This window comes from Chlorocebus sabaeus, chromosome 12, assembly GCF_047675955.1.
Source record: "Chlorocebus sabaeus isolate Y175 chromosome 12, mChlSab1.0.hap1, whole genome shotgun sequence".
In the NCBI taxonomy this organism is placed as follows: Eukaryota; Metazoa; Chordata; class Mammalia; order Primates; family Cercopithecidae; genus Chlorocebus; species Chlorocebus sabaeus.
The window spans coordinates 91,957,504-91,981,628 of NC_132915.1; the positions used below are offsets into that span (position 1 = coordinate 91,957,504).

At 45.4% G+C, this 24,125-nt stretch overlaps 1 protein-coding gene across 3 annotated transcripts in view; it reads right to left on the reverse strand.

Annotated features, from left to right (window-relative positions):
- The window catches only part of TTLL11 (tubulin tyrosine ligase like 11), a 281,019-nt gene that overhangs the window by 36,482 nt on the left and 220,412 nt on the right, over positions 1 to 24,125 (reverse strand). For all 3 annotated transcript variants that reach the window (XM_007968180.3, XM_073021894.1, XM_037984655.2), the window contains 2 exons: positions 15,830 to 16,081; positions 5,432 to 5,538 (listed from right to left, as the gene is read on the reverse strand). In XM_007968180.3, coding sequence (XP_007966371.3) covers positions 5,432 to 5,538; positions 15,830 to 16,081 — 359 coding nt within the window. The remainder of the gene's footprint in view (positions 1 to 5,431; positions 5,539 to 15,829; positions 16,082 to 24,125) is intronic.

A 24,125-nucleotide genomic window follows, 5' to 3' on the forward strand; every position in this document is an offset into this window, starting at 1 on the left:
TGTGTCTTGCTGGAAATTCTAGAAGTGAAAATTAAAATCCTTATCTTTTTCTTTTTTAATGACAATTACATTGGCATCGTGGAGAGCGTAAGCTACATGTTACTAAATTCCATCAAGCTCTTGAAGAGTCATTGACATTCTGACAGAGGTGAAGGCAAGCCCATTTCAGGAATGATGAACCCAGGGTGCAGCTGGGGGGTTCCTTAGGTGAGGAGAGCCACATATTAGATTTAGGTCACTGTCAAGTCCTAGCTTTTGTTTTGCGTGGTAAGTTTGCAGATACTTATTCCATTACTAAAAATGGCTAATTTTAAAAACTAACTAAATAAAAGTAGGCTACGTGTGGATCATGATGGAAGTGTCTCATGAACCAAGGGTGATGGTTAATCTAATTCTATGCACCTGAGGTCTAATAAAACACAAAACAAACAATCAAAAGCAAACTTATTTAAACTGATTATTTGAGGTTTCGATTTCATCATGTGCATGCTTTTTCTCACTAGTTTTGATTTTTTTCCTAATTATTTTTAGCACCATTTTTTCTTCTCCATTTCAATAGCAAGGTTCCCTTTTGCAGGTTGTTTTTGTTCATAAAGCTCTCAAGCATCAGGGATCTGGTTAACCCCTTCAGTGTGTACCAAAGTCTTATAATGGCAGAAGGAAGGTCTGGCTGGCATCAGGAGAGGGGAAGATGCTTTAGCACTTTGACACAGCAGGCACTGGGTATGGGTGATGATCCAGTCCAACTGGGCATTCAGAGGAGGGGAGGGAGACTCTGGCAAAAAGACCACCTCTACTCTGAGCCACGGTTCTCACACTCGGGACTCCCTGCTTTGAGGATGCAGGGCATCTTTTATTTTTGCATTCGTCTGCTCATCAAACACTCACTGGGCACTGGGCGAGATGCTTTGCATGTTCTAGGCCATGTGCTAAGCCCTCGAGGATGCAGAATGCACAGTGGGTGGCTTTTCTGGGTCACAGCATGCTACATGCCTTGTATGCATTCTCTCTTAACCCTCACAGCAACCCTCCTCTGTTGCTTCCCCCCATGATAGCTCTGGTCGCATACTATTGCAGTTGTCAACTGTATGTCATATTCATTTGTGACTGAGAGACACTGGGTATAATGGAAAGGGCAGTAGACTCTGAAGTTAGACTGATTTTTATTCAAATACTAGGGTCCCCACTGTAACATTTTTTTTAGACGCAGGATCTCTGTCATCCAGGCTGGAGTGCAGTGGCACAATTGTAGCTCACTGCAGCCTTGAACTCTTGGGTGCAAGCAATCCTCCTGCCTCAGCTTCCCAAGTAGCTGGGACTATAGGCAAGTGCCATCATGCCTAGTGAATTTTTTAGTTTTTTATAGAGATGGGGTCTTGCTATGTTGCCCAGGTTGGTCTTGAATTCCTAGCCTCAAGTAGTCCTCCCATCTCAGCCTCCTGAAGTGCTGGAATTACAGGCATGAGTCATTACTACTGGCCCCCACTGTAATACCTGACGTGTCTGTGTAATTTCACCTCTTTCAGGCTCAGGTTTTTCATCTGTTGAATGGGAATAACAACGCTTATCTCACAGGATGGTGTGAGAAGGAAATGAGGTAATTCATAGCAAGCATTTTTTATTTCTGTCCCATATAAATGTTCAGTAAATGGTCTCTTTTCTTCCTTAAGAGGCTAGGATCTGTACATAATTTATCTTTATGTCCCTGCAGGGCACAATGCCTGGTAGCATGTTCAGTAGCTGTTAGTTGAGTGGATGAATGAATGAATGAGTACGTGTTCCTTGAGTATGAGAACCCAGGCTCTATCATTCTTCACAGGCTTCTTTCTTTTCAGCCCCCAGCAGCTGTGGGATGGGGAAAGCCATCTCCCTCAGCACGGCACCTACACCTCCAGCCAGTACCTAACTGGATCTGAGGTTCTCAAACCCCTCGGCTCCACACCACGGAGGGAAGAAAAGAAGACCCTCTGGCCTTTCTGCTGACACTTGGCAAAAGGAAGAACAACCACTCAACCACAGACTTCTCCTTTTGCTACTCAGTAGCTTCCTGAATGGTCCTAAGAAGTTGGCTGTCCCCAGATGCCCCTCTCCTTGAGAATCAGGGGCTTGGACAAGCCTTGAGAAGGAGGCAAGAACTGGGCCCTGGCTGGTACCAGCAGTGGCTACTGAGACCATGGGCACAGAAGGCTTCCCATGCATGGCTTTCATGCCCAGGCCCACTTTCTAGACCCCCAGGCCCTGTTATTTCCTTCCAGGAGTGATGAAAACTCAGAGGATGGAGGAAAGGGAGACAAGAGGTTGGACAGGCACCCTCTCTGCTCCAGTTCTGTCCTCCCAGCAGGCCCTGTGAGTTGACTTTTATCCTCCTGCTGCTGCCGTCCCCTCTGACTCCTGCCTCACGAGCCCCAACCCTCTGTATTACTTAAGTGAACAAGCACTGCTTGTGTAGCCCTGGATGGGGGTAGAGCACCCTGGGCGAGGAGGTAGGAGGCCTGAGTTCAAATCTTGCCTTCCTTTGCTACTCCCTGGCTGCGGGAGTTTAGACAAGTCACTTTTGCTCTTGGAACCTTAGGGTGCTCATCTGTAAAAGGGGATGCTGTTGCCCAACTTGAAGCCCTGGCAAGAATTTGCAGTGATATATGCACAAATGAAGTAATCTCAAAACTGCTGTTACTACTGGTGATGACTACTCCACCTAGTCAGGGGCTGAGAGGTCTGGCGAAAGGCCTGGGAGATCCCAACCCTGAATTTGCTTATCAGTATGTGCTAAAAATAAGAATTTTTCTCATTTCCATAGCTTGGTCAGCAGAATACAGAGACCCAGGCAGACCCCAGAAAACCTCACCGGAGCTTGAATTGCGGACAGCCCCTGTGGATTCCGCTTACCAGGAGCAATTTAAGAGGCAAACAAAACATGAAAAACTACTCAGAATTAACAATAGGCCAGATGGTAATGCTAGTTTGCAGCAACAAAACATGATAAATAGCTTCCTGCTGCTACTCCTGATCAATTTCAATATTTAATAATTCCACTGCCACCCCCACCCCCTCATCTGGCCCCCTCTGTGGGATCCTGGATGACTCCTCACATTCAGCTCACAGAGCAAACGCTTCTTTGCTTTCTGAAGGTGTCAGCAGAAAGTGCCGCCGCTCGATTGTCACATGAGCACTCTCAGTCCTCGGAATGATAATTAATCTGCCTACTTCTCTTGAAGACGCTCCATCTCACGCCTCTCCTGGTTGCCAGGGAGGGCTGGAAGGGAGCTGCCAACTGCAGAGATGCCAGAGAGGCACTCACCTTGTTGATTCAATGACTGCTGCTATTTCCTGGGTTTTGCTTTTGACTTAAAGAAAAGGGAGCTGTAGGGAGCTTGGTGGTCATCTCACTCTAGTACAGTTAGTAGGAGAAGGCAACCCGAAAGAGGCTCGGGTGGATTGGTGTTTGAACCTTATCCACTAGCCATGCTTCTCTGGGCCTCAGTTTCCTCCTCTGCACAATGGAGATAATCATATCTACCTCTAGGAGAATTCTAGCCGGTGCTGCACATGTAAAGTGCCTGTGGAGTGCTTGGCATATAAGAATTGGCCAAGAACTGGCAGCCGGGAGCATCATTACTAAACACGAAGCCAAGCGGCAAATGATGCCTGAGCACCAGTGCCCTGCAGGAAGGACGGGCTGCGCCTCTGTGGCTGGGAAGTTTCTGGCCCACGTGGGTGTAGGGCAGGATTGCCTAGGGGTGCAGCAGCTGCCAGGCAGACGGCCCCCAGGATTCTCCCCAAGGGGTGTCCAGTAATAAGATAAACTGGCTTGCACCATCAGCAAGGACTCCAAAGACCTCAGAGCAACCCTGGAGAGCAGGGATTTTTGGTGCCATTTTACAGATGAGGAACTGGAGATGAGGAGTTGGAATGACTTTTCATGCTGACAAGGGCAGGAAATGGCATAATCAATTCTAATCTGGATCTCCCAACCTGACTTCAGGTCCTCTCCACAGACTCACAGGAGCAAGCTGCCCCACTCCTCATGACCCGGTGCCTCCCTTCTGTGCGTCCCTTTTGGAGGAAGGCAGCCAGAAGAGGGGGTGGCGTGGGTGCCGGGGTGCTGTGGGCTCACAGGTCCTGTGTGATCTCTATCACCTGAGCTGCAGTTAACTTGTCTGTGAAATGAGACTCATAACGCCTACTGCACTGGTTCACCAGGGCATTTAATGAGGAAATATGCATGAAAGGACCTTGAAGTTTTGTGATGAGCTGTAGAAATATCAGTTATGGTTATTATAATTTTTTTAGAAAAACACCCTCTGGACTGGGCGCAGTGGCTCACGCCTGTAATCTCAGCACTTTGGGAGGCCAAGGCAGGCGGATCACTTGAGCTCAGGAGTTCGAGACCAGCCTGGCCAACATGGTGAAACCCCGTCTCTACTACAAAAAATACAAAATTAGCCAGGTGTGGTGACTCGCACCTGTAATCCCAGATACTTGGGAGGCTGAGGCAGGATAATTGCTTGAACCTGGGAGGTGGAGGTTGCAGTGAGTTGAGATCGTGCCACTCCAGCCTGGGCAAAAGAGTGAGACTTCGTCTCAAAAACAAACAAACAAAAAAACAAGAAACAAAAGAGAGAGAGAAAGAGAGAAACACCCTCTGTGAGGAAAAAGATAGGAAACTCATCCACCTGAAGGTGGGTTCTTCTCACAGAACCCTTCACCACAGAACCTAGAGGATCAAGTTCAAAATTTCTTGTGTGGTATTCAAGGCTTTGACAGCTCCCCTAACCCCATCTCTACCCCTTCTCACATCCCTTTTTGCTCTAGCCCATCTGGGCTACTTGATACAATCTAAGCTCAACAGCCTCTCCTGTGTCCATGCCAAGGCCAGGCAATAGCCCTGCCAGAGTGTCTGTCCCAGCCCTGTTCACCAGCTGATCCCATACACCCTTCTCCTGAAGTCTTCCTTGGCCCTCCCTGGATGAGGAGCTCCTCCGCTGGGTTCCCGGATAGCTTCTTTGAGCTTCTCTCCCCCACAGCCAGGCATCCCACTACCCAGCATCATTTTCTCTTCTGCCTCCGATGCTTCAGTGAATTCTTTCAGGACAAGAACCAAGCACTGTATCTTCCAGCCCACCCAAGGCTGGGCCCAGCACATGCTCAGGAAATGTGTGTGAGGGGTGAACAAATGAATGAATAACTGAGTGTTCCCAGTATGGATGGAATGTGAGCCTTAAGCAAAGGCAAAGAATGCTAACGGTGGCATGAGAATTTGGTGGCAGACAATGCTCCAGGATTTAAATTCAGCTCAATCCCTGGATGATGTCTAGATCTGATGGCATCATCTTCTTCCCCCATCTGAACCTTTGACAAGAAGGAACAGAAAATATACCACCCACGCCTGTCAGGACCCCCACAGGCCATGGCAGAGGCATTTCTCAGGTACCTGAGTCCCGCTGATCCAGGGTCATGGAGTTCCACCTCCGTGTGATGTCAATGTAGAGGATGTCCACGGCGGCCATGGACAGGCTGCTGCTGCTGAGTTTGCAGTTCCTGCCAACAATGGGAAGTGACATGTCACTGCCAGCCTGAAACCTGTCCAGTATATCTTTCCTCCACTCCTGTCAGGGCCGGAATGTTTGTCCTCCCCAACTCCATAGGCAGTACAGTGTCTACTGCACTGGTTCACCAGGGCATTTAATGAGGAAATATGCATGAAAGGACCTTGAAGTTTTGTGATGAGCTGTAGAAATATCAGTTATGGTTATTACAATTTTTTTAGAAAAACACCCTCTGGACTGGGCGCAGTGGCTCACGCCTGTAATCTCAGCACTTTGGGAGGCCAAGGCAGGCGGATCACTTGGGCTCAGGAGTTCGAGACCAGCCTGGCCAACATGGTGAAACCCCGTCTCTACTACAAAAAATACAAAATTAGCAAATCCTAATACCTCCAAGGTGATGGTATTAGGAGGTGGGGCCTCTGACAGGTGATTAGGTCGTGAGGGTGGAGCCCTTGAGAAAGGGAATAGTGTCTTCTAGGAAGAGACACTAGAGAGCTTGCCTCCTCTCTACTCTCCACCATGTGAACATAGAAGAAGGCGGCTGTCTGCAAACCAGGAAGTGGGTCCTCACCAGACACTGGATCTACCAGCACCTTGATCTTGGTCTTCCCAGCCCAGAAGCATGAGAGATAAATGTTTGTTGTTTAAGCCACCCAGACTGTGGCATTTTTGTTCTAGCAGCCTGAACTAACTGACATGGTTTTTGTTTGGATTGTGCTCCGGGTCTGGAATATCCTCCCTAACCACAGCTGGAACTGCTGCAAGGTGACCAGCATGAAGCAGTAGAAGAGAAGGCATGATGTAAGCAAGTTAGATCCTTGGGTTCCTGTAAGTTCAGCCATTTGGTTAGTTAGGGCTCTAACGGGCTGGAAAGAGCAAGAAGTTTAAGAAAGCAAGTCTTTTTTTTTTTTTTTTTTTTTTTTTGAGACAGAGTCTTGTTCTATCGCCCAGGCTGGAGTACAGTAGTGTAATCTCAGCTCACTGTAACCTCTGCCTCCTGGGTTCAAGCAGTTCTCCCTACATCTGTCTCCCGAGTAGCTGAAATTACAGGTGCCCACCACCATGCCCGGCTAATTTTTGTAGTTTTAGTAGAGATGGGTTTTTGCTATGTTTGCCAGGCTGGTCTCGAAGTCCTGACCTCAGGTGATCCACCCGCCTTGGCCTCCCAAAATGCTGGTATTACAGGCGTGAACCACTGTGCCTGGCCAGGACAGCAAGTCTTGAGTTGTAGCCTGGCTCTGCCACTTGGAGGCTGCATGGCCCTGGTTAAAACATTTCACCTTCCTGAGTCTCGGTCTTTATTACAGTCATTGTGTGTCAGCCTGACCTTACACAGCAGTGTGGGTCCCTGTCTGCTCCAAAAGGGAATGAACTCCACATGTCAAGAAATGCCCCCATGCATGTGTCCTATCTCTCAGTCTCCAGAAAGAGGAAGGGAAGCTGGGCCCTCGGCGCTGCCCTCTCCTGCCAGTGTCCAGGTAGCTGACGGTGTCATGCTCAGATGACCCAGGGATGACAGCATGTCACCAGTACAGGCTGAAGCCATCACCACTGTCCAGAAGCAATTTCCCACTGGAAATGCTCACCAGCTGAGTCCCTGAGGACAAATCTACGGACAAGGGCTCAAGGCTTCTGTCCTTTACTCATCTTAATCTGCCACCTGAAGATTCTATATAAGCCCCTAATCAGCCACACTAAACCCCAGATTTATAGAGCAGAACAGCACAGGCTGGGTCCTCGCTGCTCTGTGCGGGCTGACACAGCATTGCCGGGGAGGTTCCTCGTTCCTGACTTTAGGGGAGTCACCTGGAATTGACAGGAGGATTGTGGGGGGCGGGCCTCTGAGCTTTGGATGCTCCACTGATTTAGGTGCAGGGAGGCCACAGTAACCAGGTTTTCAGTCTGATGTCAGCATTGGTGCTCCCTGTCCACGCCGCAGCAGGGGTGTTTAGAATCCTCCTACCCCTCCCCAGCCTTTTTTTTTTTTTTGTATGGAAATATGGAGTGGAGGGTAGTCTGGTATGCTGAAAAGAGCATGATTTAGATTTAGGCATCAGACAGATTAGGATTCAAATCCTGACTGGAACCTTTTCTAGCTGTGTGACTGTGGGGAATTTACTTAAACCTTCCGTGCTTTTATTTCTTGGGCTCTAAAATGAAGGTAATAATACCTGCCCACATGGTTGTGAGTACATGCCAAGAACCCAGCATGGTGCCTGTCACCTGGTAGGCCCACAGCAATTGTGAGTTCCCTTCCCCAACTCTCTCCCCCTTTTCCCTTTTCTTCTTCTAGATCTAGAGTCATCTCATCCCAGAGGCTGCCTGGAGCCAAGTGAGTGACCCTGCCCATTGTGGAGAAATGGAGCGCACCAGTCTGAATGTCTGTGTACAAGGCTTGGGCTCTCTGTTCAAACTGGAAGCAGCCCTTGGCTTGTCCAGGTGCACCCCTGCCTTGGACAGGATTTTGCTGGGAGGCTTGTCCCAAGGCAGGCTGGATTTGTCCAGGGAATCCTGAAAGCTAGGCCTCCGCGCCAGCTGTCAGGTTGGCTGAACTACATTCAATGCTGCTTTCAACTTTTCAAACAAAATCCACATCCACTGCCTCAGCTAATGATGAAGTGGCTCTTTGATTTCCCATTTGTCATTATCCCTTGTGTGAACAGCTCTGTTAGGGACTGGACAGGGGAGGGGTTGATTGGCAAGCAGGGTTGGGCATCAGAGTCCCCTCTCCAAACCCAAGCACACCCCTAATGATAGTGGCTGGGCGTGTGCCCCGCATGGTGCCCAGACGAGCCTGGTGCTCCTTGTATGCCAGCACACTTTCTTGCCCCCTTCCTCCCTCCTCCCTTCCTTTCTTCCCGCCTATATTTCCCAGGCCATCAATGCACACCCTGCTTCCTCCAGGGCTCCTGCTCTGTATTTCAATCCCAAGCCACGGTGGCAGACTTCAAAGCACATCAGCACACAGTTATTGAGCCCCAGTAACCACATGTCAGTGGACGCAGAGGTTTTCACGTCACTTGTCACCAAGACGGCTATCTACTGGGTTCTGTGGGGGACGATGATCCAGTCTCTCCCAGGGTATTCTAACAGCCTGCATTGCTAATTTATAAAGCTTCATTAGGAACAGCCACAGTGTCCTCTAATTATCATATCAGTGTCCTCTGGGCTACCTGCTCTTCCACAAGACAGGAGCGCTGCCTGGCTTGCTCTGTGGGTTAATGGAGTATTAAAAGGGAAACCACACTCACCAGTGGTATATAGTTTTTTTTTTTCTGACAGGTAGAAAATAGAAGTGTCAAACCTTTAGCAGGAGCCGTAATTTAAAACAGAAATTCTCCGTTTATTCCCTTTCCAAGGTAACTCTTCCTCCCTAGTGATGCCTGCGAATACAGTTGATTGCAACATCTGCTACTGGGACAGAGGAGGGATCCATGCTGGCTGCGGTAGGCAGGAAATGCAAATGCCTTAAAAGAATCTTGATTCTGTAGGCATTTCTTGGGCACCATCTGTATGCTAGGGCTTTTCTTGCTCATTAGCTGTCTGGATTTTAACCATTCTTTGAGGGTGGTATTCCTAGTACCATTTCAATGAAGCATATGCTGAGGCTCAAGAGATGGGACATGACTTGCCCAAGGTCACGCAGCTGGAATTCACATCTAGCCCTTCCTTGGAAGATAAGAGTAGTGGGCTTGGGAGCTGTGGGGAGGTGACCCAGTCCATGGCTGCAGGAGGGATTCAGGAATCAAGAAACCAGGTCTCAGGCCAGGGACCAGTAGGTTGGAGTCTCTAAAGCACTCCTATTGGAAGCTTTGGGATATGGGGCTGGGGCTAAGACAACCAGGGTGCTTGGATTTGCCCTGTGGTTACCAAACATTCTCAACAAACTCAAACAGGAAATGAATGACTCCAACAGTCAAGATATCAAGACTTTGGAATGAATTTTTCATCCATCTATCCATTCAATGAAAATTTATTTGTGCCCTCTCTGTGTAGGCAGTATTCTGGGCTTGGACAGCAAGGAAGAGCTGAATGGGCCTTGGATACCGCTCTCAGAGACTGTACGTGATCTTAGAGTCTGCAGTAAAAATGTGGCTCTTAATCATTGAGAACAGTTTTCCCTTATGCCTGGGGATGCAGTTCCTCAAATGACTAATGAGTGGAAGGATAAATTCTTCAGTGGAAGAAAAGTCCAAGAAATAGGGTACCATGAGAAGCCAGAAAAGTTTCTAGGAAAGGATAGGTTAAAAATGTGCATGGAAAAGATGACCTTTGGAGTCAAATACACACGAGTTTGAATCTTGGCTTTGCTGTGTAACCTTGTGCAAGTCATGGAAGCTCTCTGCATCTACATTAGCAAATTTCAATTTGTACAGTGAGAAAAAGACTGTTCACCATACAAGGATCTTTTAAGGACTAGCTCAGTGCCTAGCACGCATGGGGAAGTGGCAAATGGCAGTTCGCATCCTTCCTCTCTGATGTAGAACCAGTTTGAAGAAATAGTCTGTGTGTGTGTGTGTGTGTGTGTGTGTGTGTGTTTTCCCAGAATCAAAGGAATTTGGGCACATATGATGGGAAAGAATCACAAATCATTTAAGTTCATTAGGAGTCCAAATATAGAAAGATTTGAAACGATCATTCTCATTTCCTCTTAACAACTACTGACATCTCATGGGAAATTTAGGAACCAACTTTTTCCACTCCATAAAACCCTATTTATAGAATTTCTTTTGTGTTCATCCTTCTCTGTGCAGAAAAGAAGGTTTTTGTTGTTGTTGTTGTTGTTGTTGTTGTTTCTGGAGAGGATTCTATAATGTGAAAGCTAACAAATGATCAATATTTATTTTTTAAAAACCACACTACCTAAACATCTAGGGGGGCAAGAAGACAACTCCAGTTTAAAAGGTATGGCTTTGAAAGGCCATTGATATCCAAGGCGTGCAATACTGCTGGAAAGGGATGGTCACAGAAGCAGGGGAGATTAGCAAAGTCACTGAGGAGTTAATGACAGAGGGGGAAGCAAGGCGCCTTACGCTCCTATTCTAGAACATTCTAACACACCATGTTGCCTCTGAGAGAATAAAGTCCCCCACAGCTATCCATTATGAAGCATGTTAATATAATCTTATGATAAAAGGAAGTGGAAGGGGAAAGGGGAAAGGAAGAAAAACCTAGAAGGAGGCCCAGGATCAGAAGCCACCCAGTGGGAGAACCTCACATGAAGCAAATGCTCGCGGTACAGAGAAGCTGCTGCATTTCCTAGAAATAAACCTGGTTTTGGCAAACTGCTTAATTTCTGGGCTGCCATCATGAAAAACGCAGCATATGCAAATTGATGTCCAAGTCTGATGTGGGACACATTTGTAAAAATTTTCATTTGTGAATTACATAGATGTCCCCCAAATCAGTAATCCAATGGAAGAAGAATGACAAAAATGCATCTTCCTCCAAGATAGCCATCAAGCTGAAAAATCAATCAGATACTGTCTATTTCTTGGGGAAAATGGTGGCTTCACACCCCAGCAATTATTATAAAATAAAACGTTAAAAAAGAAAGAAGAAAAGAGGCACTTAATTCATGGTAATGTGTGCTACTATTATGTGCCTCCTGAGGAAGTGACATGAAAAGCCGGTTAGAGAGAGTTAAGTCTAGACGAGAGAAGAACAGTTCATTATTTCTTGTTTCTTGGTGAAAAAGAAAAATAGAATATGGCCAGACTGGCATTAGCATAATTCACTCCGAAAACTGCTGATCTATGCAGCACATTATGAGAGATGGACACTGGAAATAAATTCAATCAGAGTGTTTATTATTTTCTTCCCTCTAGTTCTCTTCAAGGAGCTTGGAGAGAGAGAGTGGGTAGAACAGATGAAAAGCAAGTTCAACTTCTGCCATTTGCGTGGGAGCACTGAGAGGAGTGTATCTCGCCAGCGAATATGTCTTTTTCAAAGTGCTCCTGAGAAGGGCACTTGGTTTGATTTAACATATGGCATAAATATTATTAATTCATAATGAAGCAAAATTTAAACCAAAGTGGAACAGAGAGAGAGAAGGGTTGTTAGCAAGAGAAAATGCATGCTGTTAAATTTAGCCGGCAAGACTGAACATACTCAGAGAAATCTAAAGGCAGAGAATATCATCTTTTATGATTAGGTTGCTGTTAGGATTTTCTGGTACAATTGAAAAAGAAAAATCCGGCCAGGTGCGTGGCTCACGCCTATAATCCCAGCACTTTGGGAGGCTGAGGTGGGTGGATCACCTGAGGTCGGGAGTTCAAGACCAGTCTGACCAATATGGTGAAACCCCATCTCTATCAAAAACACAAAAATTAGCCAGGTATGGTGGTGCACGCCTATAGTCCCAGCTACTCAGGAGGCTGAGACAGGAGAATTACTTGAACCTGGGAAGTGGAGGATGCAGTGAGCCGAGATTGCACCACTGCACTGCAGCCTGGGCAACAGAGCAAGACTCTGTCTCAAAAAAAAAAAGAAAAAGAAAAAGAAAAACCAAGAAAAACTTATTAATGGTTGTGCAATGCTTTCTCCATTTCTTTCTGCATTCTTAATTACTACAGACATTTGTTGGGAAGGGAGGGAGGAGGGAGAGGAGCTCAGTCTGAGTCCCTGAGCACTGGCTGCCTGGTCCCCACTTGAAGAAGTGGTTCTCAGTGTCACGGTCACCATGGCTCCCTAATGAGCTTGGCTACTGATTGGGAATGATGGCTGCAGGACCTAATAGTCTCTAATGTGGCAAAACCTGGGTTTTCATGCAAATGCCCTTAATTATGGAGAGCAAAAGGGTGAAAAGTCATAAAGCCTATCACGTAGAGACAGATTTGTGGCTATATTTTTTACCTCACCTGGTTCCAACCTGAGAGCATTTTAGGAATCTTCTTGGTTAGAACCATTCTCAATTCTGCTTTCTTTTCAAGAGGCATAGCAGTCCTCTTAATAGGCACCTCCTTCCTCTCATACCAGAGGTCACCCACCGATGGTATCTATGGGCAGTCATGCTTTCATTGAATCCAGTGTTTAAAATTATTTGTCAAATTGCCAACATTTGTAGATGTGTATTGAGATTTTATGTAGATATTTAGGATTGAAAAATAAAAAGCTCTGGTGATATGAGCCCAGCAGCAGCCTTCCTTTAGATATGGGATGTGCTCTCCAGCTTGCCACAGCCTGCCCTCCCTCCCCGACCTTGTCTACCCAGCCCTCTGTGATAGTTGATGCTTCCTGCCGAACCTGTAGGCAAGTGAGATGGTGATTCTTACCATAAGCAATTTTTCAAATCTCCTCCTCTCTCTTCTGTTTGGGTAGGACTTTATTAGGAGTAAAAAGGAAGCATTTCCGTTTCTACCAGCAATTTAGCCTAGATGATAAACCTAACTTCTAAATTTGGGCTATACATGCCATCCATTCTCAGGCTCTCCCTGCTGCCTGGAAAAATCCTGCCTCTACCAGTCCAAACCCTGCCTCCTTTTGGGAGCCTGCCTTGATTCCACCAGGTAGAGGAAGCCTCCCCCATTCTGTACTTGTAGCACTCTGAATGCCACCCTGCGGGGGAGTCCACGAGCCACCGCCCCATGACTCTGCCAAAACATTGCCTTTAATGACGTGTTCATTGCATGCTATTAGACTGACAGTCCTTTGAGGCCAGGCAGGGTCCCATTATTTGCCTTTGAACGTCCCATGGCTACCAGGTACTCAGTAACAGTTGTTAGGTTAAACCAGACATAATCCTTTATAGCAAAATGTTGAGCTAGAACAGATCTCACAGGACCAGGGTTCCCTGCAACTCCCAAGATGTCATCCACACGAAGCCAAGCCATTCCTTCATGCTCTCTGATCTTGAATTGAGTTTTCTGTGTGATGGTGCAAAGGCTGGGGAGGGCCAAGAAATCTTCTGCCGTTGCTCCAAAGATCTGTGCCCACAGACATCTTATGCTGAGAGAAGCACCCCAGCTTGCTCAATCTCATCATTCTCCGGAGCCCCAAATACTTCCACAGTGCCCATAAGTGCACTCATGACCTGGGGCCTCTGTCACTAAGCTGTTTCCTTATGTTACAAGGTCCAGGAATCACAAAAGGGCAGAGCCTGCCTACCTATCTGTTCTCTTTCTTCTCTTTTTCACTATAATGGGATAGCACTATGCACAGTTAGAATAATTGTATTTCCCAGCTTCGTATGCAGATGGTGGTAGCCAGTAAGATAGAAGTGGAAGTCACTGAATACAGCTTCCAGGAAAGCTTTTGAAGGGATCTAATTCATCTGTGGAGGCCTTTTTTCTTCCTCCCCTTCTTCCCCTTTCTGTCTGGAATTCAACCATGATGGCTGGATTTTCAGCAGCCCTCTTGTGACCATAAGACAACCCTGAAGTGGAAGTACGCACTTAGGATGGATGAGCAAAAAGACAGAAAGTGGAACATGGATCATATTGTGGAGTCATTAACCAGCTCTAGAACCCCCACTGCAAAAGTTCCTGTTATATGAAAGAAAGTTACTATTTAAGCCATTTGTAGGTGGTTACCTATTACTGAAAGCCAAATGTAATTCCTAAATGAGTCCCAGAGTATCATGTCAGGCAGTCTTTTCAGTGCAAATAATAAGTGCCTATTGACTTTTATGAAAATTCCCACTGCCTGATGGAAATAATAATCACAAGACTCCCACTGAACAAGCAGCTCCCATGAACTAGGCATCAGGCCAGCTGCTCTATGATATATTATCCCAACCTCACAACAATCCTGCAAGGCAGGGATGATTGTTCCCATTTTGCAGAAGAGAGAACTGAGTGCAGAGAAGATAAGGAATTTGCCCAAAGCCACACAGCTATTAAGCAATGTGCTTGGCTCTGAAGCCAGACCCATCTGATCCCAAAGCCTGTCCTCTTTCCACTGGGCTTCCCTCCCCCATCCGCCCTACCCCCTGAAACTAACACAAAGCCCTTCTCAAAGTCATCTTGCAAAAATACTACTTCAGGTGTACTGAAACGGCAAAATTCCTGCCAATACTTTTGTGTACCATCCTGTCAGGAATAGCAGAGGGCTAGAGTTAGAATTTATAAAACTTCTTTGGAGACAAGCCTTTGACAAAAGTGGTTTCCCATTCAAAACTTCTAATTATTTTAGTGAAAAAAGCTGTGAAAAGTGTGACTTTGAGGTGCAAGACAAAAATATTAAAATCAGTGATGGGAAAAACAACAGCCATATTGAGTGCTCGCAGACATACTCCATGAGGTGTATAGGATACAATTACTTGCTAAGGAACATTTCCATATTGTCACCCATTCATATTTGTTAAAGGGATCTAGAGTTATTAGATTGACACATACTAAGTGGGAACCTTCTTTGATCGAGACTCTGTGTAGGACCATATATATATCTATATAAATTATATATAAATATACATATAATTTCACGGAATTCTTTTAACCTTGTAAGAAGAAACTGACATTTATTGATCACTTACCACTTGCTAGATGTTTCTATGCAATCTGAACTAATCTTACACACACTATTGTAGGGCACAGGCAGCTTTATCCTCATTTTACAGGATAGATGTATTGAGGTTTAGGGGTGCCTTTGCCTTGCCTTAGGGTTACTTGCCCTAGAAGCTAGTAAATGCTGCTGTATTGCCCCAAAGTGTCCCCACAGGGTAGAGGGAGATTAATGCGTAATCTCAGGAAACCAAGTGGCAATTGCTTACTTTGCAGGCTGCAGCAAAGATATAATTTCTTTATCTCATGTTTTATCTTGAAAATTCATGCAAATTTTGCATTATACTCTAAAATATAGCCGTGTTATTTTTATATTAGAACAAATGCATTAAAATATTTATCAGCTGAATTATTTAACTTTTCCTTCCTGAAACTGACACTTTGGAAAGATGTGCCTTGCTTCTCTGTTGTGGCTTCACGAACGCCAGGCACACAGCCATGCACCACTGGGAGAAGCCCGGTTTAAGAAGCACAAGGTCTGCCTGACTCCAAGGGCCGATTATTAGTATGCGTTTTCAGGACTCTGCTCAAGGTAGGCACAGAGTTGTTTTTTAATCATGAACATAAGGTTGCAAATGCTGTCACATCCATCATATTCATTAATTCACTCAACAAATGAGAGTCTACCATGTACCAGCCACTAGGCTAATCTATGCTCAAATGGAGGACTGACCCAGCACCACAGATTCTCCCAAGTGCAGTCAGAGAGACCTGACCCGCCAGATGTGAGACTGGACTCCACCCGGCTCAAAGCCCAAGCCAGAGGAGGCTGTTCTCACTGACCTTATGAAGGTACGAAAGCCTGTTGGCCCCAACTTCATTGTCCCCTTGATGCCCAGGAACCGGATAAACAAATTTGCCATCCTATCCACCAGGCGCAGGTAGTTGAACTGCTTTGCGTACTTGGGGAACACCTGCTTGAGGCAAATGGAAGGCAGGTGGGCTTCGGGGTTGGTGTTGCAGTCTGGAGCACTGGTCAGCTCGCCGTCCAAAGCATCTTCCTTTCCAGCGAATGGTTTTTCAAGCTGCTGAGACCTGAAGCACACAAAAAATTAATGATATAACACTTTCCCTTGCAGTTTCTCCTTTACTTGAGATTTACAACCTCCTCAGGCGGCAGCATTATCAGTATTTTTATTTTACAGACAGCAAGACTAACCACAGAGAAGTGACCTGCCCAAGCTCACACAGCCAGCACATAGCAAAGCCAGGACGTGAAACCAAGGCAAAGCCAGGGCTAGAAATGCGTGCTTCATCCTTCTACCATCCTGGTTTCCCAGTATGAAAACCTTCCTTTACTGTACTCGTGATTCGAGAGAATACTTTATTATGTAGCAGTCTAGGTTTGATTTCAAACTCTTACTTACGGGTAGTAATTGAATAATTAAGAAATATAAAAATCTCATCGAGGACTGGCAAGAAGCCAGAACACAGTTCAATGAACAATTTGCAAAGATGCATCAGCTACCGAATTCTAGGAATAGAAACAATTATATTTCTGGCTTAACTGTTTTTTAAAATTTGGAATTCATACAAAAAATGATTATAGTGTAGTGATTCCTTAGTCTGGATATTTTATTCAGAAATTATTTTGATGTTCAAGAAAACTAGCAGCTAATAACTCTTAAATATCCACCTCTAGCTCAGAATGTTGTTCTCATCTTAGACCTACATATTATTCCCCCTCGCCCCAAATCTACATTCCCCATCTCCTTGAATGTCACAACCATCTGCCAGTTACCCAACAGGAAAGCACAGAATAAACGCCGACTCCTTCTCGGCTAGTTCTGCCTCCTTAGTCCTGAAGCCAACCCCTGCTGCTCTGCCCCTGCCTGGACTGTAGCAAAGGCCCTCCTGCCTCTGGACTTGCCCATCCATAGATCCATCCTCCAAACTGGCACCTAAGTCACCTCTTTTTAGGCCACCCTGACTGAGTCACTCACTTGCTAAAACCACTGAGGACTCCCGAGTCTGTATCGCTCTTTCTGGCACTTGAGGCCCTTCCCAAGCTCTTCTTGGGCCTCCTCATTTCCAATCTTCCCCCCAGCCAGGCACACTGTTCCAGCCCAAGCCTTGTGCGCTGCTCCTCCCAATGTGCCACTCATTGGCCTGCCCTGGAACCAGAGACTCCATGCTCCCTGGACACCCAGTTCCCTTCCACACTCAAGGGCCCTCTCTGCAACTGCAGCTCAGTTCCCACTCCTGCGTCCTATCCTGTTGGGATCTGGGGCCAGGTGTAACCCTCTGCCACCTGCTGTGTTCATTCCTGAGACAGAACCTTGAGTATGTTATACATGGTCAGTAAATGCTTCCTGGTTGACTAACTGATCCAAGAAAATTAGGGCGGCATCTCGTGGTACTGAGACGTGGTGCTATTAATGGTACCAAGGCCTGTTCTCTACTCTTTATTAAATGACCTCACGCCCAGTGCTTTCATTTCTAAGCAAGCACACCATCAGTGCTCAGGTTGGGCCATCTGGGTGTCTTTGTGCCTGCTTTCCTCTGGCCCTGGCTGCCTGGCACACTTCTGTTCCACTTTCAAAACCAGCTGAGATGGCTTCTTGACCACATGGGTTCCTCTCTCTCATGCCTCACCCCCATTCCTTGGACGTGCTTCCTTGTTTGCTTTGTTACGCCTGCACTGCGCTGGTTTACATGCCAGTCTCTCTCACCATTTTGTGAGCTCATTGAACGCCTACATCTGTTTCATATAGAAATGTCACTCCTATTTCTATAGGACCTGAAACATACTTGGTGTTTGAGAAAGTCTCATTGAATCTGTTGAAATGAAAAAGTTTGCAACATAAGCCTCAAAATATTAAGGTTACAATGTTTTGTAACTTGTAAGCACTTTTAAATTCAACAGCGAAACAACATGCGTGATAGCCCTACACAAACGGTCCTCCCTTCATCCCAGTCCAAGGAGCCAGCCTCTGGGAAAAACTCCCTTGTGTGAATAAAAAGTCCTGGAAGGCCTATTCCTGGTTTCTCCTTAGTGGGTCTTGATGCTGGTCTCAAAGCAAGGACAGGCAGAGGGCAGAAGCAGAAAAGTACGAGGGAAAAATCTCTTTAAATCTCTTTTCAACTTCAACAGTGTGGAGGGTTTTAAGGAACGAAATGCTCTGTCCCACAAAAGGGAGAGTCCTGACTCTTTGGGAGAGGCAAATGTGCCCAAAGGACTGCAATTTTCCTCCAGCTAAAATGATTTTGTCATCATCACCTTGAACTTAAGACAGTAAATATCAGGTGGTTGCTTTTCAGATGAAATGAAACGTTTTCCCATTAAGGTTATAGGAAGAAAGATGAGAAAAAAGGCAACACTCTTATCGGAAATTAGCCCTTAAATTACTGGGTAAGTGGCAATCAATGACTTTATAAGCACTCAGTAAGTTTTTATTCAAGGGAAGATTTGGAAATGTACAGTTGGAATACACTCTACAACAATGAAAATAGCTCAGAGGACTCCTCAGTGGGCAGAACCGTCCACAGTTAGGCGGCCATCTGCTCTTCACTCCACTCTGTGCAGTTATGACTATGCCCCTGTTCCAGAAGAAACTGAGGCTTGGTAAGGTGTTGCACCTGTATTGTCTAGCTGAACTGGAATTATAAGTCAGTTCTAATAAGCCACTGATCCACTGCTGTTTCTATTTTACTACTGTAATTCTTCTCCTTTTTTTTTTTTTTTTTTTTTTTTTTTTTTTTGCTTCAAGCCATTCTCCTGCCTCAGCATCCCAAGTAGCTGGGATTACAGGTGTGTGCCTGCATGCCCAGCTAATTTTTTAAAAATATTTTTAGTAGAGACGGGATTTCACCATGTTGGTCAGGCTGGTCTTGAACTCCTGACCCCAAGCAATCCACCTGCCTTGGCCTCGGCCTTCCAAAGTGGTGGGATTACAGGCATGAGCCACCATACTCAGTCCTTCTTCTTCTTCTTCTTCTTCTTTTGATTTTTATTTTTTTTTTTAGAGATAGGGGCTCACTCTGTCACCCAGGCTGGAGTGCAGTGGTACAACCACAGCTCACTGTAGCCTAGGCTGAGCCTAGGCACCTGGGCTCAATCTTGCCTCAGCTTCCTGAGTAGCTAGAACTACAGGTGTGTACCACCATTAGCCTGGCGGTTTTTTTTTTTTTTTTTTTTTTTTTTTTTTGAGACAGAGTCTTTCTCTGTCAACCAGGCTGAAGTATAGTGGCGTGATCATGGCTCACTACAACTGCAACCTCTGCCTCCTGGGTTCAAGTGATTCTCTTGTCTCAGCCTTCTGATTAGCTGAGATTACAGGCATGTGCCACCATGCCTGGCTAATTTTTGTATTTTCAGTAGAGATGGGGTTTTGCCATGTTGGCCAGGTTGGTCTCGAACTCCTGACCTCAAGTGATCCACCCGCCTCAGCCTCCCAAAGTGCTGGGATTACAGGCGTGAGCCACCATGCCTGGCCAGTCTGGCTAATTTTTAAGTTTTTTTGTAGAGATAAGGTCTAACTACATTGACCAGGCTAGTCTTGAACTCCTGGCCTCAAGCGATCCTCCTGCCTTGGCTAGCCTCCCAATGTCCTGGGATTACAGGTGTGAGCCACTGCCTCTGACCCACCACCCCATTATTCAAATACACATCATAATTCACATTGCGGGTTACAAATCCTACGTGGAATTATTGATTTTTTATTTTAAAGAGTTTTTTAAAGATTATAATTGTAAGTCATGCTCTTTGTAGACATTCTGAGAAATGTATAAAGGAATTAAAACCATTTGTAATTCTACAAATTTGAGATCAACACTATTAACATTTTGATTCTTATCTATATTTATGAAGTTAGGATTGCATTACATGTATTCCAAATCCTTCTTTTTATATCCTACATTGTAAGTATCTTCCCATGGTATTAAGTGTTTTCATGAGTGTAATTTCTCATGACATGAAATATTCTGTATTAATTAACCATTCCCCCTCAGTTAGAGATCTAGTGTCACATGGTCTGTCAATTGACTAAATAGAGTCAGTGATCAGTCCCCTGAGTGATGTACTCCCTCTCAGAAGCATAAAATCTTTCGTTTTTTTGAGACGGAGTCTTGCACCCAGGTTGGAGTGCAGTGGCATGGTCTCGGCTCACTGCAACCCCTGCCTCCCAGGTTCAAGCGATTCTTCTTGCCTCAGCTTCCCAAGTAGCTGGGACTACAGGTGCGTGCCACCATTTCTGGCTAATTTTTTTTCTCTGTATTTTTAGTAGAGATGGGGTTTCACCTTGTTAGCAAGGAAGCATAAAATCTTATAGCTAGAAGTGGCTTTGGAGATCACTCTGTCCAACGATGTCATTTATTATTTTATCGTAGTATAATAATAAACATAAAGCTCACCATTTTAACCATTTTCAAGTGGACAATTCAGTGGTGTTTCAGGCATTCACATTGTTGTGTAACTGTCACCACTATCTAGTTCCAGAACATTTTTGAAATGATTCTAGAGAAGAAATTTAAACCCAGATAGATAAGGACATTAACACCAGCCAGTCATTTGATCAGCACATCATCCAGGATCGTGGGCTTAGCTGGGGTTGCCCTGGTGATGGGAACCCTACCACCTCTAGGACACCTCAGACTGGAAAGGTGTTCCCAATGGTAACCAGCGAGTGTCTTTCTCCAGGGTCCAATTCCTGCCGCCCATCCTGCCTCCAGAGCCTTGCAGAATGAGTCTGTTTTTTCTTCTAGCAATAGCCTTTCAAATTTCTTTCAAGGGTTGCTGTATTTAGTGGATGACCACCATTTCCCATCATTCCTGAATCCCAATTAATAACCTCATAATGAAAATAGTCTTCAAAGCCAGAGATATCATTTTCATGGACTCAACCACAAATTCAGAGGGAAGTGGTTTTACTCAACTGGAAGAAGGCACTAAAGATATAGCTGATATGTAAGAGGAAATAAAACAATGAGAAATGGAATCTTTGCTGGAGATAATTCCAGTTATCACATTGAGATCCAAGCCATCACAAATATGTAAGATCCTGTTTTTACTTAATAGCATTTTAATGGCAATGTCAAGCTTATGAAATAAAAGTGACTGGTAAAGAAAATATAAATCAAGTTGACTAGTCCTTTGGGATAATTTAAAAAAATGAATTTCGTATATCCTTGATTCATCAAAATAGGTCAAAGAGTTCTGGAATGTTTTATCTATTAGCATTTTTCAAATAAAATGGAATTCTTTTCCATTGAAACTTGTGAAAAACCACCTATCTCTATTTTGCCTGGAAAGTTGACTGTTAAAAATCACCATTTATCAAGGGCCTACTACATGTCAAATACTGCTCCAAGCAACTTACCTATATTATTTCATTTGTTTCTCATAACAATTCTACAGTGTAGGTGGAAACGATTCCCATTTTACAGATTAGGAAACAGGCCCAGAGAGGTTGAATACTTGCCCAAGCTCACCCAATCAGTAGTGAAATCAGGGTTTACACTTGGGACTGTCTCACAACACACCCCACGCTTAGTTCACTATATAGCTTTTGTGATAATTTGATTTAAATCAAATCAGAGACTTTTCTTCGTATGTATAAGTGGTACATCGTTCCAGAAATTAACAAAGCAGAGAAGTAGGTCTAGCAAGGTCAAATTCTAGTTGCCGAAAAGTTGCTCGAGTTAATTTCCATCTCTAGTTAAGCATTCCTTCAATAATTTATTCATCCATGAAACATGTTCCAAGCACTCACATGCCCAGGGGCCTCGGATATAAGAGTGAGGTGGACACAGTCCCTGTTACCCAGAAGCATGTGACCAAGTGAGGGAAGACAAGACCCATATATAAACAGTGACTTGGCAGTGTGATGATGAGCAAGCCAGCATGGGTCTAGGTCATACAGGACGCTGAATGTGAGAGAAAGGTGCTTGGACATAGTAGTGTAGGGAATGAGAAGAATGTGGTGGATTTTGAGGAAAGGAATGGCAAGATTAACATCGTGGTGGAGATGAATACATCTGTTAGCACTATGCATTCCGAATTGAGAGGGGAAGGGTGGATGGTATTAGAAAGCTACTGGAACAGTCTAGGTCAATGATTCTGAAAGTGCGGTCCCCAGCCCAGCAGCATCAGTGCCTCCTGATAACTTGTTAGAAATGTACATTCTTGGATCTCACCGAGACCTACTGACTCAGAAACTCTGAGTGGGCTGGACAATCTGTTTTAGCAAGCCCTGTGGGTGATTCTGATGCAGGCTAAAGTCTAAGAATCACTGGTCTAGGTGAAAGAAAATGAGACCTGAACTAGGGCAGTTGTAATGGGCATAGAGACAGGGAGCTTTAGACATACAGATTTAGCAACTACTGCTTGAACATGTGGGACAAAAGGGGAGAGAACACCCTGGATCACGTTCCCAGGCAGCCCCGTGGCTTGGCAGGAGAGCCTTGTGGCAGTGGTGCCGCATGGCAAAGGGACATAAACAAGTCCCCTTCCCTGCTGTTCGGCCAAGGCGAGTCCCCTCAGTCACTAGCAGATTCCAAATGCACATGTATCATGTTGGCATTCCTGCAGAAAATGCTAACCATGCACCAAAGAAGTCCCTCAAATTAGCCCTGCAGCTAATTTAAAGAAGTGGAGGATGAAGTCACTAAAAATAAACTTTACTGTATAGCCCAGCTCCGTTGCTTAATAAATCCCTGCTACCACAGAAGCCCCATTTGCCTGATGGGTGATGCTAGGCGACTTGAAGGGAAGGTGACAGACTCTAAAACAGGTGAGGCATGGGCTTCCACAGTGACAAGGAAAGGACTTAACGAGAGAGCTCTGTCTGCCATCCAAGTCCCTCTAAGACCTAGACCCATGCTGAGCCTATTCCCACCTGTTCCCCTTCACACAACGACCCTTCCTCCCCACAAACCGTGGCCAGACCACTTCCACCTCACTTGATGACTTTCCTCCGTAGCATATCATCAACAGTGACAAAACATCAAAACACAACGAAACACAATGGCAATGATATTAATCGCACATACTATGTGCCAGGAACTGCAATTTAAAAAAATTTAATCTTGACAAAATCCTACAAAGCAGGTGTTATTATTAATATGATCCCCATTTTACAGGTGAGGAAACCAAGGCACAAGGATACAAACCAATATGTTGTGAATCTGGGGCAGAAACCCAGACAGGCAGGCTCCAGCATCCTTGTTTCTAACCACTGCGTCATGCGGCCTCCATACACGAGAAGCTGTCAGGCATTGAGGACCTCAAGAGTCAGGCCAGTTATTTGTAACATCTCCTTTGACCCTAGCAAGAATCCTTTGAATTAGGTATTACAAATGGTCCCATTTCACTGACGAGAAAAGTGAGCTTCAGAGAGGTTAACCTACTTTCCTAAGGTGGCTCAGCTTCGACCTCGAAGCCCAGGCGCTTTCCACGCCATCATGCTCACTTGATATAGTTACACAACTTCACCAATCTTATTTTCCTCTCCCTTGCAATGGAGAGAAGTCTTTGGCTTTATGGGGTGGTGTGAGGCTTAAGCAGGAGGATGGAGCCTACGCCTAGCACAAAACGGCCACATTGTTTAGGACTCAAAAACAGGCTTTCCACAAAACATCAAGAAGAATCTGCTTGGGGGTCTTGTAACTGTCTTCAATGTGACTTCTCGGGAGGGCACCAGTGCTCATCTGGCTGCTTCATTTTGTTTGCCAAACAAGTCAATCTGTTACTTTACATTCCAGGCTCCCACGAATTGCTGACATGTAATGTTTGTAATGTTTGTCGACTATATGAATTAACAAAGGACCCCATGGCGACAACAGCAGACTAGATCTCTCCCTGCCCGGGGATGGATTCCCAGAGCTGCCAGGCCTGGAGTTGCTGCAGGAGCATTTTCCTGCAGGGCCAGGCAACGCATTAACTGAAGGACAAGCATAAGGACTTACTCTAATGCCCTGGCTCCCACAGACCCAGAACTCATGCTATTTCAGAGCTGGAAAGGCCTTTTGGGGTCACTGGGCCCAGCCCTCTTATTTTACGGATGAAGGAGCTGACAGCTCATTTTACAAAGACCTCCCAATAAGCTTCTTTTCCAACAGGGCTCTCTGCCCTGCCGGCCCT